The sequence below is a fragment of the Monodelphis domestica genome, chromosome 5, assembly GCF_027887165.1.
Source record: "Monodelphis domestica isolate mMonDom1 chromosome 5, mMonDom1.pri, whole genome shotgun sequence".
In the NCBI taxonomy this organism is placed as follows: Eukaryota; Metazoa; Chordata; class Mammalia; order Didelphimorphia; family Didelphidae; genus Monodelphis; species Monodelphis domestica.
This window is the reverse complement of record NC_077231.1, coordinates 67,434,382-67,453,415: the sequence shown is the minus strand read 5'-3', so window position 1 is coordinate 67,453,415 and position 19,034 is coordinate 67,434,382. Positions and strand designations below refer to the sequence as shown.

Here is a 19,034-nt window from a genome sequence, read left to right as displayed (position 1 = left end):
ATCAACAGAAACATGTTCTAAACATTTTCATGAGAATGGAAATTTTTTAAAATGCAAAATACTTTAAAGATTTTTTTACTTGCATATAAGAAACTGACTTGATTTTGTATGGAAATTGAGCATTTTATATTTTCTGCTTGAAAAAATGATAGAAACAACACAAATGAAAATGCCTTGTGATTTTTCTAAGAATAATTGCTTTTAAAAAACCTTTAAAATAATCATTCACTCACAAAATTATTTTTAAAATGTTTCATTAGTAATTTCTACTTACATAAATTGGGGATAATTTGTCAGCCATAACTTTGAATTACTTTCTCATTTCTGTTTTTTTAATAGCTTTTATATTATCTAAATATCTATCTGTCTTCTGTAATGGGTTTAAATGGGAACATTAAACTGTATAACATTTTACACCCTATTTTATTTCATGAGTAAATGTTTAAAGCAACAGTATACACATCAGTATGCTTATTATACAATTTGTTTTCCACAGAAAAGAATCAATTACACATAAACCATAATGGCTTTCTCATATGTAGCTTAATAATTTAATCACAAAATGTCCTATATTTCATCATTCACTAAGCTTGCTTGGTATAGTAGCAGCCCTAAGGGCCAACTTGATTGTTATGTTTTTTTTTCAAAGCATCTAATTCATCTTTCTTCTGAATTCTTTTGCCAGAGTACCTAACAGTTGGACTTTCATCAGTCAAAAGAAAAAAAGGAAATTATTTGCTTGAAACGATCAAGTCTATATTTGAGCAATCCAGTTATGAAGAACTGAAGGAAATTGCAGTGGTGGTTCATCTAGCTGATTTCGACTTACCTTGGTGTGACAGTATAGTCAGAGATATTACACAGAAATTTGCTCACCACATTATCGCTGGACGATTAATGGTCATACATGCTCCTGAGGAATATTACCCAATGTTGGATGGCCTTAAACGAAATTATAATGATCCAAATGACCGCGTCAAGTTTCGATCCAAGCAGAATGTGGATTATGCTTTCCTTCTTAATTTTTGTGCCAATATTTCAGATTATTATGTAATGTTAGAAGATGATGTTCGATGTTCTAAAAACTTCTTGTCTGCCATTAAGAAAGTGATTACATCACGAGAAGGTTCTTACTGGGTGACTCTGGAATTTTCCAAGCTTGGATACATTGGAAAACTCTATCATTCCCATGATCTCCCGAGACTGGCACATTTTTTGTTAATGTTTTACCAAGAAATGCCTTGTGATTGGCTATTGATCCATTTCCGTAGTCTCTTGGCTCAAAAAGAAGTAATGCGCTTTAAACCATCCCTGTTTCAACATATAGGATATTATTCCTCATACAAAGGAACAGAGAACAAATTAAAGGATGACGACTTTGAAGAGGATTCATTTGATATCCCTGACAATCCACCTGCAGAGCTATATACAAATATGAATGTATTTGAAAATTATGATGTAAGCAAAGCATATAGCAGTGTTGACGAGTACTTTTGGTCCAAAGCACCCACAGTAGGGGATTATTTTGTAATTATATTTGAGAAGCCCATTAATATCAGCAAAATTAAAGTGAGTACTGGAACAGAAGATCGACAAAATGACATTTTGCATCATGGAGCCCTGGAAGTTGGGGAAAATGTTGGATGGAGCAAAAAGGGAAAACAGTGTGCCACTTACTTGAGACTAGGCGAATTCCAAAATGGAAACTTTGAAATGGCAGATGTGAAGCACAAAGTTCCATTTGATATTCACTGTATAAGAATACTTGCTACCAGAACACAAAAGGAATGGCTGATTATTAGGAGTGTTAGTATTTGGACCTTTCAGCCAATAAATCAATGACTCCATTTTACCGAACTACGTCTTCCTTTCTAATAGGGGAGTGCATAATATCACTTGGTTAGCAACAGGTGCTATTCCCCAAAGGATGACTTAATTTTGTTTAAAGTGGAAATCTGGAACATTGTAACACAAACAAAAGCAATTTATTTTTTACTAGTTCAGCCAGGCAATATATAAACATCAGTTTGTTGGTATGTTTTGAATTTTGTAGTAAAAAAAAAAGTTTTCATTCATGTCTTTGAGTCCCCAAAATCCTTCTTTGTGGTTATCTTTGACTTATCAAGAGAAGACAATGTTTGAAATATAAGAAAAATCCTCATTGAAATTGGTAGCTTTGATTAAACATTGTCAAAATAATTTGACTTCATTATATCTGTGTATTAAAGTTGATGAAAGTTGATATTTTATGCCATGGTTAATGTTGCTTTCATTTTAAAGACAGTTTTAATAATGTAATCTTATTAGTGTGTTGCCAGTTGTATTTGAATGCAAAAAAGAAATGATGTGGATTAATATGACACATTTGAAATGTGAAGACTGATATGTTAATTTAGTTGGACAGTGATTATTGAAAAATAATTGTTGACAGTGTGGTTAATTCTGTGGTAGAACCTTGGGTCCAATTTATTCATCAAATAGTATATATTAAGCTCTGCTGTCAAGTAGAGGTGGAATTGATCTGAATGATAATTTGATTTCGCTGCTGGGGAACTTAAGTTCCTAGTGGCTTCCAGCCTAGCCCTCATCAATCATATTTGAAATGAACAATGCCACTAAAAATTGATGCCTTTTTAGAAGAGTTCCACAGGTGGGAGGAACCCATCCCAATGATTTGTAATGATGGTAAAATGATTTTCATGACATTCTTTTCAAAAATAATATTGAATATCTATTGTTTTAAGATTTATTTTCCTGAAAGTATATTCTCTACAATTACTTTTGAAAGAAAACAAAAGCAAACACTAAACTTGGATTGTGATAACTAAATTGATCATCTCAAAAGGAAAAAAGAGAATAAAAATAGTCTTTATCTGGTTTAGTCTTTTTATAATTTCATAGTAGGGAAAGTAAGCACATTTGAAATTTGGAATTAAATGTTTATTAAAAATCAATATAAATGAAGAAAGATTAAACCTATCAGTGTTGAGCACACCACCCAACATATAATCTGCCTTTAAATAATGTAGTGGACAGAGTTCTGGAACTGGAGTTATGAAGACCTATATTCAGTTCCTGACTCAGAAATTTACTAGATATATGATCTTTAGAAATTCACATAATTTGCTATGCTTTTGTTTCCTCCTCCATAAAGTGGAAAATAATAGTATCTAATTCACAGAGTTGTTGTGAATTTCAAATGAGTTCATATCTTTAAATTGTTTTGTAATACATGAAGTGCCATATATGTACTAATTACTTGTATTTATCATTATTATTATATGATACACTGTCATAGAATAGGTTTAGAGATGGAATGATCCTTTGGAATCTTATAATCCATCCCCTAATTTTATAAAGAAGAAATCTGTGGTTCAAAAAGATTAAACATATCACCCATAGTAACCCAACCAATTCCAATAGTGTCCCAGGCTAGAAATAAAATCACCTGATTCTCATTAGAAGACTTTTTCTATGATAGTAGAAATGTCTTTACCCAATTCTTGAGTTGATTTAATTTCCCTATTGTCTAATTTACACAGGCAAAACCTAAGAAATCTTCCATGGTACTAGAGATTTATTGAAAGTATTATTGTTCTAATGCCATCAACATTTACCCAACATACATAATATTGCAAGCCTTTCTAAGATTTCCATCAGAGAATAATTTCAATAGCATCTATATGTTATTGTTTTTCAGTTGTTTCAGTTGTGTCCAACCCTTCATGAACTTATTTGAAGTTTTCTTGGCAAAGATACTGGAGTCATTTGCCATTTCCTTACTCAGCTCATTTCATAGATGAGAAACTGAAATAAACAGAATGAAATAACTTGCCCAGGGTCACACAGCTAGTAAGTTTCTGAGGCCATATTTGAACTCAGGAAGAAGGAGTCTTCCTAATTTCAGGCCAAGCATTCTATTCACTGTGCCACCTAGATGCCTTGTACTTTTTTCAAAAATAAAATATGAGGACACTGTCCTCTCCCATCAAGACCTTAGTTGTTCATGATATCCTGGGTTTTACTTCTATTTTTACCAACCTTTGATATGCCTCTAAGACTATAAGCCTTTGATAAATCTTCTAAAACTATAAGTTGTAGAGAAGGTGCACATCTACATTTAAAATGTAATTCCTCAGCAGAAAACTTATATAGTGATTAAATTAAAAGCCTGGTCAAAACCAAAGCAAATGAAATTATATCAATGCTGCCAATCTTTGATTCATATTGATTGTTTCTTATGATTCAGTAGCATTCCATTACATTGAGGTACCATCATTTGTTTAAACATTCTCCAATTGATAAACATCTAATTTGTTCCCAAATCTTTTCTGCTACAAAAGTTGTTAATATTTTGGCATACATGGGGACTTTGTACTTATATCTCCTTGAAGGGTTGTGTTCAGCAGCAAGGTCTCAAAATATACAGACATAGTAGTCACTTTTTGAAGGCATAATCCCATATTATTTTTTCTAGCATAGCTGGACCAATGATTGGCACTAAGTACTTTATAATTGGTAGTTATTTACAATTTCCCAAGACCTTTCATTTATTATCTCATTTGGTTTTCAAAACAACCCTATGAGGTAGTTAGAGTTTGTGCTATTATACTCAACTTAAAAAATTAAGGGAAAAATAAAAAACAAAGAAAACTGATGTTCAGGGACAAAAAGTGACTTCAGGTTTAAACATATGCAATGTAATGACCAAAAGACTGGATTTCATGACTTCTGCCTGCTAGTCCAGCACTCTTTACATGTGTCACATTATCAATTTCTAAAAGGTCAGTAGTTGCAAAATGTTTGACTTGGTCAAGTCATTTAACTACATTGGACATCAGTAGTCTGTCCCATAAAGTGAGAGTAGGACCTCTGAGTTCTCTTCAAGCTCTAGATCTATTCTATGACTACATTTTAAGTTACAAAAACTATGATGCTTTTATAGAAACTTTTGCAAACTAGGGCCAGGGGATTAAATACAGCCCAAAACCTGCTTTTGTATAGCCTGTGAGCTAAGATAATATATACAAATATTTATATATATGTATATATGCGTGTATATGTACATATATATTACATTTTTAATATGATAAAATATTTAAAATGTACCCATAAGTTAAGAATGGTTTTTACTTTTAAATAAAGTTTATCATATGTAAAAGTGCAAAAATGGATAAAAAATTTTCTTAAGTGACACATAAAACATACACACACACACACACATACATACACACACACACACGGGATGGACAGGATTTTACTTTGGGAATAGCTTACCAAACCCTGGCCTACAGTTAATGGAATATTCAGTAATTGCTAAAGTACCATATTTATACTTAATAACAGCTCACCTTGATGATGTTACTTCATTTAATTTACACTAATGGATGGGTTCTGATCTGCACCATTGAAGGTAGTGCCTATATGACAAGACTGCAGATCCATTAAAGTATCTGATAATAAAGGATGGTATTTATTCAGTATTTATATGCAGGATTCAGCTTTCTTCACAGCCCTCTAAAGTAGGTAACTTAAGTATCAATATCTATATTTTATAGAGTATGAAAGGACTCAGCTCAGAGAATTTCCTCAGTCCCTAAAGTTTAGTTACCACATAAGTAATAAATAATCAGAGATGGGATTTGAACCCAGGTCTCATGACTCCAAAACTATTTTTCTCAATAGCCTGATATCCCTGTCACTTAAATGGCAAATACCCTATTAATAATCTATTTCATTAAAAAAAATTGCTAGTGGAGAAGTTGCCCTTGAGTAAAATAATATATTTCTGGAAGATATTCTGTGTGCCTTTTCTATGACAGTTCTCACTCATTTGACAAGCCATGAATCCCTCTTCCCATCCATCCTCCCAATGGTTTGTTTACATGTTATTTTTCTTCTAAAAGAATCAACTGTTTCTTTGTAAAAGTTTCAAAACAGGATATTTCACTGAATATGACTATTTTCCAAAACTATGACTATGTGTCATTATTGTCCATTATAATTTCATCATGTTGGTTCTTGAGTATGCTGTTACCTAATTTGGCTGATAAGATAACCCAAACAGAAAAGTTGCACATCCTGCCAAATATAATCGTATTGTGATGATATAGTGGAGAGAAATCTGATCTAGGAATCAAGAGCACTTGACCTCAAGTTCTACCTCTGCCACATTATGGCTGTGTGAATCATGGCATGCTACCTCTCAGTGCCCAAGAGAAATTCTCTAAGTTGTAGTGAAGTTGCCCAAGTACATCCAGAAAATTTCTATGGTTACAAAACCAAAAGTGTCATCAACATAAAATCATATCAATGCTGGAAGGTTTAATATATTCTAAGATGGCATTACCTGTCTCTGTTCCTATGTTAAATATGGGTATGATATGATTAAATTCTTGTAGGAGCCAAAAGTAACCCATATAGGGTATATTTGAGGGTCAAAAACATTAGTAATAATAGTACAACCAAAGACATTTACTTCAGTCTGAAAAGTAATGTTGTAGTGCCCTTCTCTTTAGTCTTTAAGTCCTTGAAAGATTGTGTTTTCTTAGCTTTGTTCTTCATTAGTGATTTTTAGAAATAACTAATAAAACAGAATTTGGGTGCAGTCCTAATGAATAATCAATCAAGGATTTCACCTTCATAATAGGGTTTATTAATGACATTTGGTACACAATATATCTTTTTAAAAGCTTATTGTCATTACATAATATTATGAAAACTCCATGGAATGGGCCTTTTTGAAGGTCTTCTTGTGTATAGATTTGCAGAAAACATCTAGAATCACATAATAGCTCCTTCAGGAATGGCTGCCTCAAGGACTTTGGATAATGCATGCACTATGTGAATTGGAAATTTGCCAGTGGATATAAACTATAGTTAATGCCCCAGTTTCAATAGAGATCATATTTCTCCTTAAATTTGATGGCCCCATTATTGAAATAGATTTTTGAGGGAGTGGTAAAATGGAAACATCTCCATTTGAGGGTGAGAGAAATGCCACTATGTAATGCCATGGAATGTTCTCCTTTAGAGGGATGAGATCATTTAACAATATTCATGTCCTATAGAGCATTAGCAATAGAAAGGACCTTTGAGATCATCTAGCTGAATCCTCTGATTTTATAAAGGAACTCAAGCCAAATCAGACCAGAAAGTGAGAAATAGACTATAGGTATGTTCATAATATCAGATGATTTCCTGTGTTGGATCCCAATAACATGATCTTAAAAGTAAGAAACAGGAGAATTTTATTGATTCGATTTTCCCTGGGATCTCAATTAGATATATTCAAATAAGTTATTTTCTTATTTCATTCTGATATGTTTATAGAAAGTACTTTGGAAATGAAAATATTTAACAGGGGAATATTATAATTGTTATTAACATTTTTAATTTAAATGATAGACAAATATAATGCTGACAGATTAGGAATCCAAGGCTTGGTAGATACTAAAATTTTTAGTTCTTAATGGCAATTAGAAATGAAGGTAAAATCTTGTGCTTATTACCTTTCTGCCATTAGTTTTTAAGAATGTGAGCCTTCCAGAATTTGTGGACATGATCAACAAATAAAATTTACTTATAAGTAAAATAAAATATGGAAAACATTTTTAGCTATAATAACAGCTGTAAATGTTATAACTCTACCCCCACTGAAATCTCAGTGCTTGCACTTTTGAGGTTTCATGGAATATAATTCAATTTCTGCTATGGATTGGAGGAGGAGGTAACAGTATGACATTGAAGAAAATGCTTCATTTAGAACTATTTCCCCCATGTAACTATACCTACTAGGCTAGGGAAATATGATGGTGACAGGTTTTCTTGGGAAATCCATAGTTGAATTACAGAAAAAAATGTCAGAAGCAAAAATATTAAAATAGAGAAAAAGTTATTTTAAGATGTCTTAAAAAAGCAAGTACTTTAGAGCATAATATAAAATTTTCAGGGGAAAATGTCTGGAGCCATTTTGGCTATGATGCCACTCATCTAAATATTCCAAGTGAAGTGAGGAACTAATAAATATCATGAGATAATTCAGGGAAAGCAAAAACGATGCAGATATCTAGATAATAAAGGACAAAGTCATTGATAGAATTACCACAATGATCATTTTAAGTGTATTTCTTCTATCCTTGAAATACCAAATACCACTTGACAGTAACAAGAGACTTTTAATGAAAAGATTTCACTCAGTATGTGAATAATAATTGTTTTGAGGTATATAAGTTGGCAATATATTTTACGTTATCATATTGTTTCTCAGTTCCAAAATGTCTGCAAGCTTTCATTTTGTAAAATAAGATTACTACCTTGTACAACACACATATTGAGATTATCAGTAGAGGATATTTTTGACTTCTTTTCCAGACAGTGTTTTAATACCTTCTATGGATCCCTGATTGATTGATACCTTGTCTTGTCTTGAACACTTTTAGAGACAGGAATATAACCTATTATGTCATAGTGAAATCCATTCCATTTTGGGACAATTCACTAATAGGAAATATTTTCTTATATTGAAAAAAAAATCAGGTTCTTTTCTATTGTTTCTTGTCTGATTCTAGAGATACTCAAAATTGAGGTTTTATATGTTAGCCTATAAGATCCTTGGAGACTTGCCATGACTCTCCATAAGCCTTCATGGGATCACATAGTTAGAAAGTGAAGGGACTTTAGAATCTAACTAGCACAGTCAATTCATTTTACAGATGAAAAAACTGAGGTTTCAATAGGTCAAATAAATGGACTAAAGGGGAAAAGCACAGGCTAAGTGCTCAGTATATGAAAAGTTGTGATAAATAACTAGTACAATCTCTCATGGTTGATAACTTGCCTAACCAAGATTTGTAACCAGATTTGCTGACTAGAAATACTCAACCATTCACATCTCTTCTGCACCTGGCCTCTTTTTCCTTCCTCTTCTCCATGCTAGTTCCTTCAACTGTTCCTTCCAGACCTTTCAGCATCCTGGTTCATCTCAATGTCTACATTCCAGTTAATCAACATTTAATTTTCCTCAAAATTTGTCATACCCTAATATTGCCTAATATAGAAATGAGGAGTGCAATCAGCTTTTCTATTTTGGAACTTTTGAGGTTATTTGGGTTCAGATGTGATTTCACTGTAGTTGGAGCTTTCTGGAGAGGGTACTCCTATCAATTCAAAAAAGCAGCTCTTCTGTGACTCAGTCCCTTGTTAGTTAGTCATTTTTTTCAGTCAAGTTCTACTATTTATGCCCCTTCTTTGGGATTTTTTTTTGGCAGAGATACTGGAGTGGTTTGCCATTTCCTTCTCCAGCTCATGTTACAAATGAGGAAACTGAGGCAAACAGGGTTAAGTGATTTGCTGAGAATCACATTGCTAGTGTCTGCTTTTTGTTTTTTCTACAGTAACCAACAATATAGCTAACTGATTTATTCATTGGAAAAATGATTTATTTGTAATTACCAAAATACAGTCAGCAATACAAGAAAAAGCCCTAATTGTTGCATTAACTGGAAATAGAGTGCTAATGACCAAGAGATAAATGATAGAAAAAAGTTAAACTTGACATCTGTTTCACAGGCCTAGAAGATATATTAAATAGTCTTTATTTATATCATACTACCTAAAAGCAAAGATCTCCAAACTTGCTGAATGTGTGCCTGTGTTTCATGAAGAAACTAAGAATGATTCTAAATAAACATTTTAAGGAAATGAAAGTAGAAGTAACAAGAGAATCGTTATGTATTAATGAAAAAAGAAAATATGTCTGTGTTGTGTTGGTAAGGGTAATGCTCTTAATCAAAAGTTACTACAGGTCCCTATTTCTTCTTTAATCTGTACTCCTCTCTAAATAACTTTTGTTTAATTCTAGATGGCATTCCTTTCTGATATAATTGGACTTGATAATTTTCTGATATCTTTCCATCTTGTACTCTTCAATAGGTGAGACCATGGTGCTGCCCACAAGTTATGGATTGAAATCTCATTTCAGCTCTATTCAAACAATCATTTTGCTATTTATGTTCTTACTCTCAAGATGTGAATTTATTTAAGAAAATCAAACAACTAAGTAAAAGACTTCTCACCCAACATCCAAATTCATAGTTTTGACCTAAGCACAGAAAAAGAAACATTTGATTTTCGTGTCTTGTTTCTATTTCAAAATATTTATCTTTCAGAGGGCAGCTAGGTGGCTCAGTGGATTGAAAGTCAGGCCTAGAGACAGGAGGTCCTGGGTTCAAATTTGGCCTCAGATACTTCCCAGCTGTGTGACCCTGGGCAAGTCACTTGACCCCCATTGCTTAGCCCTTACCACTCTTCTGCCTTGGAGCCAATACACAGTATTGACTCCAAGACGGAAGGTAAGGGTTTAAAAAAAATATTTATCTTTCAGCACTTTGGTTCATTTTTATATGGATCCCTCATTTACTGCTGATTTCTTTTGCAGGTAGAATTGTTTAATTCTCCACTTTCCATTCCAATTCTTTTCTTTGATTTTCAGGGTTGTTCTAGCAGGTTAAGTTTTTTTCTGTTTACAAATTTTTTCCTGTTCTTTGGAATATGATATTCCTTTCTTTTTCATTTGTTTTATTATAACCATGTGACAACCGCATACTATTCTGATTTGTTCTCATTTGAAGGGTTTCCTCCCTTTGCTCCCTGCAATGTTTTGTTTTGCTTTTATTTTTTAATGTCTTTATTAAATTTAACTTCTGGGTTTCTTGCTGACAAACTTGAAATTCTTCTTTTCAGAACTTTTATATATTTTCTTAACCTAAGCTCTGCTATCTAATTCTGAGCATTTTTCTACTTGGTTTCTTGATATTACCTTTTCTGTTGTCTTTTTGATGATTCTTCTATGTTCCATTTTTTTCTTTTCATCATATCTTCAAGTTCATTATGCTTGCCTTATAGAGGTTTTTTTTATCTTTTTTAAAATGGTCTTTTACTTTTAAAAAATTGTTCATTTTTATTTGTCTGCAATTTTATATTCCAATTCTTTTATTTTGAAGCATGTATGTCATTGTCTTTGATCCCAATTATCTAGTCTTTGGTTAGACTTGGTAATTTATACTTTATTTTCTGGTCCTCATTCCTTTCCCTTTTGAAAACACAGTGATATTTTGCATTTCTTTCCACCTCTTGTTTCTTGGTCTCTGGTCTATCAAACTGGATGTATTAGGCAAGATACATGTCACTAGGAGTAAGAGTGCCTGGCTAGGACACTGATTTTCTCTCAAACTCTTATCCCCCCTCTCTAAGTTCTCGTCCTCAATCATCTTTTGTTTTTTCTCAATTACTTTTATCTGTCCCTAGGCTGCCCCAATGGACCATACCTAAAGAGTTAATAGTTCCCTGCTAGAATCTCCCAAAACTTTTCCTTTGAGTCTCTTCTGTAGTTCATCTCTTCTACTGCCTACCTGTTTCAATGTAGGTTTTTTTTTTAATTCCACCTGGACTGTTTGAAAAAGCAGGAACTAGTGCAGGAGGGGTGATTGTGTGCAAAGTCTTAAGGACCTACTCTAATCCTGGTAGACTATCAAACAGTGAACTCTAGAATCACAAAACAAAATTCCTAAAATCATGTTTTGCAGGACCAAAGTGTGGAAACATCAGGAGTATTCTTGGTGAGTTTTCTCCATTTAGCACCTCTTTACTTGTGTTGATGAGAAGTCATTTTAACATATAATTCTCTCCCTCTTCCCAAAATTCCATTTGACATCTAATGTTTAAGCACCAACTATGTTACAGGGGATGTGCTAGGTGCTAAGAATTCAAAGAGAAAAACAAAGCAGGCTCCTTCCTTTCTATTCAGAAAAAACAACATATACCCAGCTAAGGAGAGTTGAAAGAGACCTCTGAGGCATGGTAACTGTTGTCCTCCCCTACCTCATATTCCACATGGAGGAAATAGTACAGGACTGGGAATATCATAGGCGTTATTGATCAATGAATGATTTACAAGTTTAAAAAAGATAAATCATATCCAAAATAAACAGGAAAATACTGACTAAAGACTCTTAAAAACAGGCTATTCAGAAAACTTTCTTTTTCAGAAATTCCTTTAGAAGGACATAGGAGGTCTTTGACAGGTACTAGAGCAAAAACTCAGTCTACAGCCAATCTTCATCCCTAAGCCAACAAAAGTGGTCATAGGGGATGTCAAGAAAAGAGGAAATGATGGTGTAAGACAAAAAAAAAAACACTCTCAAAAAGAGAATTTAAAAAAACTTAAATGTTTAATTTTTGTCCTTTACTTTTATGCAGAATAGAGTTTGGAAGCCAGAAAAATTTATTTTGCCCCTTCTTTCATATCCTGCTTGAATTATCTGCTAGAGAAAACCTCCCCTTGCAAGTTTTTCCTGCATAACTGCAGGGAAATTGAAATCTTCTTATGAATATTTTACCAATAATGAAATTGATTGTCTCATGTACACAGGAGAAAGGTGGAAGGGAGCAGAAGCCTTGAACTCTCTAAATCTCAATTGATGGTATACTCAAGGCGCCTGACACAGTTAGTTTCTAAAGGGCAAACTGTTCCCAGAACTGCAAAAGAAATAAACTGGTAGTTTTTGTAAGATCATAAAGTTTGCTAAATGGAACTGCTGCTTTGGCTTTTGTAGAACTCTAACCTCAGCAGATGTGCACAGTTGCAATAAATGGACTAACACAGGAACTTTCCAGCTGAAATAATGCCTTGGAAAGGAAGGCAATCATTTCTAAATGCTATTTGAAAACAATTGTTATTTCTCTTTCATCATCCAGAGGCAGCTGGGTCTATGGTGATACAGTGGCAGGTGTGAATCAGGAACAAATGGGCATGAGTCCCAATTCTGATGCTTATTAGTTATAAGACTATGGACAAAATATTTCATATCTCTGAGCCTCAGTTTCCCCACTTGTAAAAAGAGAGCAAAAATTCTAAAGTCCCGAATGAAAAGAATAGCTTTGAGGTTCAAATTGGCTACCTTTGTTCAAATAACTTCACAAACTTTAAATGCCTGTTGCATAGTAGGCACCTAATATGTGTTTGTTGATTCATTAGTTTATTAAAGCTTTATATAAGTAAGATATGATAATTCTCATTCTGGAAACTGATGGATCTATATAAATATAAGATAGTCTCTTACTCTTTATGGTGTGAATATATCAATTAAAAATTGTCAATTAATCATTATATGTACCCACCCTAAACCCACAAAATTGTTTTAAATGCCCTTTAGTTTGAGAATTGTCATTATTATGATTGAGGGATATGTAAGTATGCAATACAGTTGGAATTTTTTTTATATCTAAGGGGAAAATTTTCAGAGAGTTCTATTTCAAGAAGTCAGAGGCCCTATGATATTCATGGCCCTGATGTCCTGGGACAAGTCCTTTAATATCTTGAGTCTTGTGTCTTCATCTATAAAAGGTGGGGCTTTGATGATATTATCTCTGAAATCATTTTCAGATCTAAATGTATGCCTTCACGAAAATAAACAATGCTAGTGGCAGCTACGTAGCACAGTGGATAGAGAGTAAGGCCTAGATTATGGAAGTCTTGGGTTCAAATCTGACCTCAGACTCATCCTAGATTTGTGACTCTGGCAAGTCACTTAATCCTAATTGCCTAATCCTTACCACTCCTCTGCCTTGGAACAGATACCTACTATTAATTCTAAGACAAAAAATAAAGTTTTAAAAAAATAAAGAAAATAGCTGAAGCTTTTGTAACACTTTGGATACATTATCTCATTTGACCCACAAAGAAACCAATGAGATATGTGGTTAATTTACTATTTTAACTATTAGATGAATGAGGAAACTGAGGATCAAAGATATTGGTTTATCCTTTACAGCCAACACCCAATACAGTGATTTAAAAGTAATAGCTGTTGATCAAATGATTGGATTGGATTTGTCCAAACCTATACATTTAGTAAGTAGCAGAGTAGGTAGCAGAATCCCTATCTACTAACTTGGACCTCAGATCTATTTCAATTATAACACAATAGTTTATATAAAATTAAACTGCACAGAATTGAATGGACTAGAATAAAGTGAGGTCTCTGTTTATTAAAAAAAACTATCTTATCTGTCTAAACATGGTCATTAGTGCAAGAGTTTTTTGAAGACATTATCTATCTTTTTTATTTATAATGCTTTGAAGTTTTAGGCATCTATAATCTTCCCTAAATTCTGAGTCAAAGTCATCTTTAATCTTGTTTCTGAGTCTGTCCTCTGGGATTAAATACCAAAAATTAAATACCAAAAATTAAATCATTCCCAGATTAAACATCTCCAGTTCCTTCAAACAAAAGCTGTAAGGTATGGATTCAAATTCATATTTATTTAATAAAATAAATTTAAGCTATGAATAATGGCAGAGATTTTTACAGGTTCTATTTGATATGTGAATATGGGAGGAAAGAAGGAAACAAGCATTTATCTAACACCTACTTTGTACCAGGCATTGTGCTAAATGCTTTAGAATTTTTCTTATTTAATCTTCACAAAACCCCTGGAACAGTGATGGTGAACCTTTTAGAGATAGAGTGCCAGGTCTCACCCCTACCACTACATGCTGGGTATGCCCCACCCTGCCCATATCCTACACATGGGAGGGAAAAAGTGCTATCATTGGGCTGCTGGAAGGAGGGGCAAGTGAGGTGAAGAGTATCCTCAGCAAGTGTAGAGGGGGAGAGGATTAGCCTGAGCACCCTGCTACCCTCTACCTTTGCTGCCTATGAGCCTTTCCTTCTGCATGTTCCCATTGGGCTCCTGGATAGAAGGGCAGGCAATTTAAAAAAAAAATGTCAGGCATGGTAGAAAGGGAGAGGGGAGCAACTCTGCTGGAGTTCCTCTGCCTTTCTAGTAATGAATTCTAGGGTAGGGGGAAGGTGGCCAAATGCCCAGAGAGAATGCTCTGCTTGCCATCTTTGTTACCCATACCATAGGTTCAACATCAGAGCCCTAGAATAAAGAGGTCATTTTCCCCACTGTGGTTAAATGAATTGCCCAAGGTCATAGAGTTACTAAATTTTTACGTCAGAATTTGAACTCAGTTCTTCCTGACTCCAGGCAGAGGGTTCTATCCAATGTGCCACCTAGCTGCCTTTAGGCAGAATGTCAAACTTTACAGAAAAAAAGCCACTAACACTAGAAAATAAATTTGTATGTATATTTGCATATATATATATATACACACATGTACCTTACATATATGTACATATATGCTTATATATATTTCTATAGAGATATGTGAGTCCTCAAAAGCCAAGAGTCAATAAAAATCTGAAGCAACCCATTTAATGAACCAAGTTCTCTTTAATGGCTTAAGTAACTGGGAAACAACATCATTAACCTAATCATTTTGATCATTTCAAGTTTATAGCAATCAAAAAGTATTATTGTCTTTGAGAAATGAGTTATTTCTCCTAAAACTTAGAAAGTAATTTAAAAGTGACAAATAGAAAATCAATCATAGTTGTTTGGCTTGCACAATTACAGATAATGGTTTTGACCGATTTTTTAAAAGTATGTTTTATTTGATTATGCTACTAAACCAAATTAATTTTCCAGAAAATTCACTCACAAAACATTCAAATCAAGAATCAACTTGATTTTTTTCTACTTGAGGAATTGACTAAATAAACATTTTACTTTTGACCTGTAGAAAGACCCTCAGTTAATGTGCTATGGCAGTGAAAACAGCTGAATTATTTGTACGTCTACACCACATTTAAGATTTTCCCTAAGAATATAGTCCTTTTTCCTAGAGAGTGCCTAGGGAGAGAAGAGCCAAGTCACACTGCTATCAGATAATTATTGTTTTCTATAAGGCATGGTGGGAGTAATTGAGTACCATATATTCAGTCATTGATTCCTACTTTGTTCAGCAAACAAGCATTTTTTTTTCTTGTGCTCATTTGGAGGGTGTTAGAAGGTTAAAGTAAACATAGTCACTCAGTTATTCAAATAAATTGAATGCATATGACATACCAGGCACTTGGCTAATCTCTGGGGATCCAAAGAGAGTTCAGATATATGCTCTATTCCCTCAAGAAGCTCATATTTGGTACTTGAGAAGTCTATAGTCTAACAAGAGGATTGCCATATGTCCTTAAAAGAATAATGAGTCAAATTACAAAGCCCACTTATGACACCTGCTGCCAGCATAATATTAGATAATTAATTTAACATTCCTAGACATTAGCTTTATCAGGTATTGGAATAGGTGACTTCTGAAATACATTCTACCTTTATACTTTCAGAAGAAGCTCTAATAAGTACATGGGAGAAATGAAAGGGATTATGAAATCACATCAGGGGAAGGAAATGAGGTAACTTATTCTTGAAGAACAGGAAAGATTTCAGGTAGGAGGTGACGTTTGAATTGGTCTTTGAAGGGTGTCCCCAGGTACAAACCAGGAAGAAGGAATTCCAAGCACAGATGGCAAACTAATGAACTTACAGAAGTCAAAATGTATGAGGGAGATTAGAATAGTGTCTATTTGCTGGATTGAGAATCCATATAATGTATGAGATAGATATGGCTAGATTTATAGGGGAGAATCAAAGTGTAGGGGTATGGAATCTAACCTGCATGCTTTTTCTAAGACTGTGAGAAGTAGATAAAGAAAAGGCAGTAAGGGGCTAATTCAATGTACTACTTTTTAAAGTCATTGTGCCCTGACGGTGCTTCTATGGTAACCAGAAACATTTTGCTTTAGAACTCAATGGAGGGTTTTAGATCATCTTTAAATCAAACTAATTACATGTTTTGAATGCTACTTCCTATTGAACAATTAAGAAAGTGATTCTACTGTAATGAAAATACTCTTAGGTCTGGCTGATTTTCATTTGGAAATGTTTCACCGGTCTTCAAACAATGAATGCTTCTAAGAGTCTTGAATCTTACAAGGATCACAAAAATAAATTTAGTCAAATGAATTATGAGACACAAACAAGATAAAACAATGACATGAGTTGTTGCTAGAATTAATGTAAAATGGCACATTGCAAAATTTGGCATGCAACCATGTGAAAACTACATGAACGTTCCATTGACAACAACAGTAATTACACACACCTACCCAATCTCATTTTTTTTAAATTGAGTGAATCATTTGAATTTTAACCATATGTCGGCTTCTTCTGTTAAAAACAAGTACTGTATATATTTAGCTATGTGAGAAAATATTATTAAATATATGTGAAGACACTATAAATAGTATAAAATACTCTGTATGAATTTTTTTTAGATTTAAAACAGACAAATTTTAAGACTTAAAATTGAATTAATTTGCCTGTTAAATCAAGATTAAGTTATTTAAGGCTAGGCAGATAGTAAAAAATGCTATTTCAACTCAGTGCAATATAATAATGGTAGGTGGCACTATTGTTCATTTAGATGAGTTAAGTACACTGTTTTAGGTCTTTTTGAAATAGATTTCAATAAAATTTTATTAATGGCTTATGGTTATATATCAGAGTCTTTTCCATATATTTTTGGGTCTAACCTCTACTGCTAACCCTTCATATATGACAAAAGAAAATAGTTTTTAAAAATGACCTGATAAAGTGACTTCTTCTGACAGAAGAAGGGTTCATAAGTCAAGAGCTAGAAAGAATATTAAAGGCCATTGAGTATAACTATTTCATTTTAAGATGAGGAAATCAAAGCCCAGAATGGTTAAGTAACTTCATAAGGATAAGAGAGTTAAGGTCTAATGTAGGATTTGAACTCATTTCCTTACACTGAGATCCATACACTTCATTATACAACTTACATTCTGCTAAGAGAAGAGATTGGTTTCATTAGTTTTTCTCTAGAAGCAAGATAGGACATTATATTTATTCACCATATACCCTCTTTTAATTTTTCTTTTCATTTACATTATTATGATTTTGAATACTGTACTTTAGGCCCTACTTATTTCTTTCTGCATCAGCTCATAGAAGTATTTTTATGTTTCTCTGAATTTTTCATATTCCTGATATTTTACTGTCCAACAACATTTCATTTTGTTCATGGACTATAGTTTTTTCAGTCAATTTTAACTTGATATGCATCTCCTTTGCTCCCATTTCTTGCTGCTGCTGCTGCTGCTGCTGCTACTACTACTACTACTACTACTACTACTACTACATATACACACATACTAGCTGTGATTATTTCACAATATATGAGACTTTCCTTTTTGTTTTCCATCAGTTATACTTTCATTTTGATTATATCAGCTATAGATGGCACTCTGAGAAATGGATTTATTTGAAATTGCTAAACAATTTTGGCAATATATCAAGCAAGCATTTTTCTTGTGTCATATATGTGTGTGAGACTAAATATCTGTACACATACTTAAACACACACCACAAAACCAGTTTAGTGCATCCACAAAGATAACACATAAAAAAATACAAAGTACAGTTGTCATATAAATATCAGTGACTGCTCATATTATTAGTAACACAATTATTTGCAACTTTTAACTACTAAAACTATCTGGATTAAGTCCTACTTGTCACACAGGACTCATGATAAGTAACTTTACATCTCAATTCCTGGAACAATTCTCTAAGACTAAATTACTGAATATTGCTAATCTTTCTTGGTAGAGTAAGAATATCAGGGGGAAAAAAGCATTGCCTACTCTAATGAAATCATAGTTTCAGAACTCTGCTGCCCCTAAAGATAAGACACAATTGTCAGGTGAACTTGTATATAGAGACTTAATAGCCGCTACTAATAGATTGTATTGATATAATCTTCTAGATGAAAAGACAAATTTTTATTCAATTTAATAGTCATTCAGTCAGTAAGACAGTGATCATTATTACATTTTGTTTCTTTATTTTCTTGAAATGGATATGTAGCACATGGAATAGAATTTCTGTATCTCCTTAAACTCCCCAACCAGGAAAAGAAGTCCCATGCTTTCAGAAAATGCAAAGAGAAAAAAACTTGAAATTATCATTAGATAAGTTAGGAAGTGATGACAATATTCTACATCTAGAAAAGACCTCAGAAACTACAAATTTTGAATTCAGGTCTTTAG

At 33.2% G+C, this 19,034-nt stretch overlaps 1 protein-coding gene across 13 annotated transcripts in view; it reads left to right on the top strand.

The window, feature by feature from the left end:
• The window catches only part of MGAT4C (MGAT4 family member C), a 1,236,972-nt gene extending 1,232,980 nt beyond the window's left edge, over positions 1 to 3,992 (top strand). For all 13 annotated transcript variants that reach the window (XM_056798595.1, XM_056798596.1, XM_056798593.1 and 10 more), the window contains one exon: positions 686 to 3,992. In XM_056798595.1, the coding sequence (XP_056654573.1) occupies positions 686 to 1,842 (1,157 nt within the window). In that variant the 3' untranslated portion in view covers positions 1,843 to 3,992. The remainder of the gene's footprint in view (positions 1 to 685) is intronic.
• Positions 3,993 to 19,034: the final 15,042 nt, after the last annotated feature.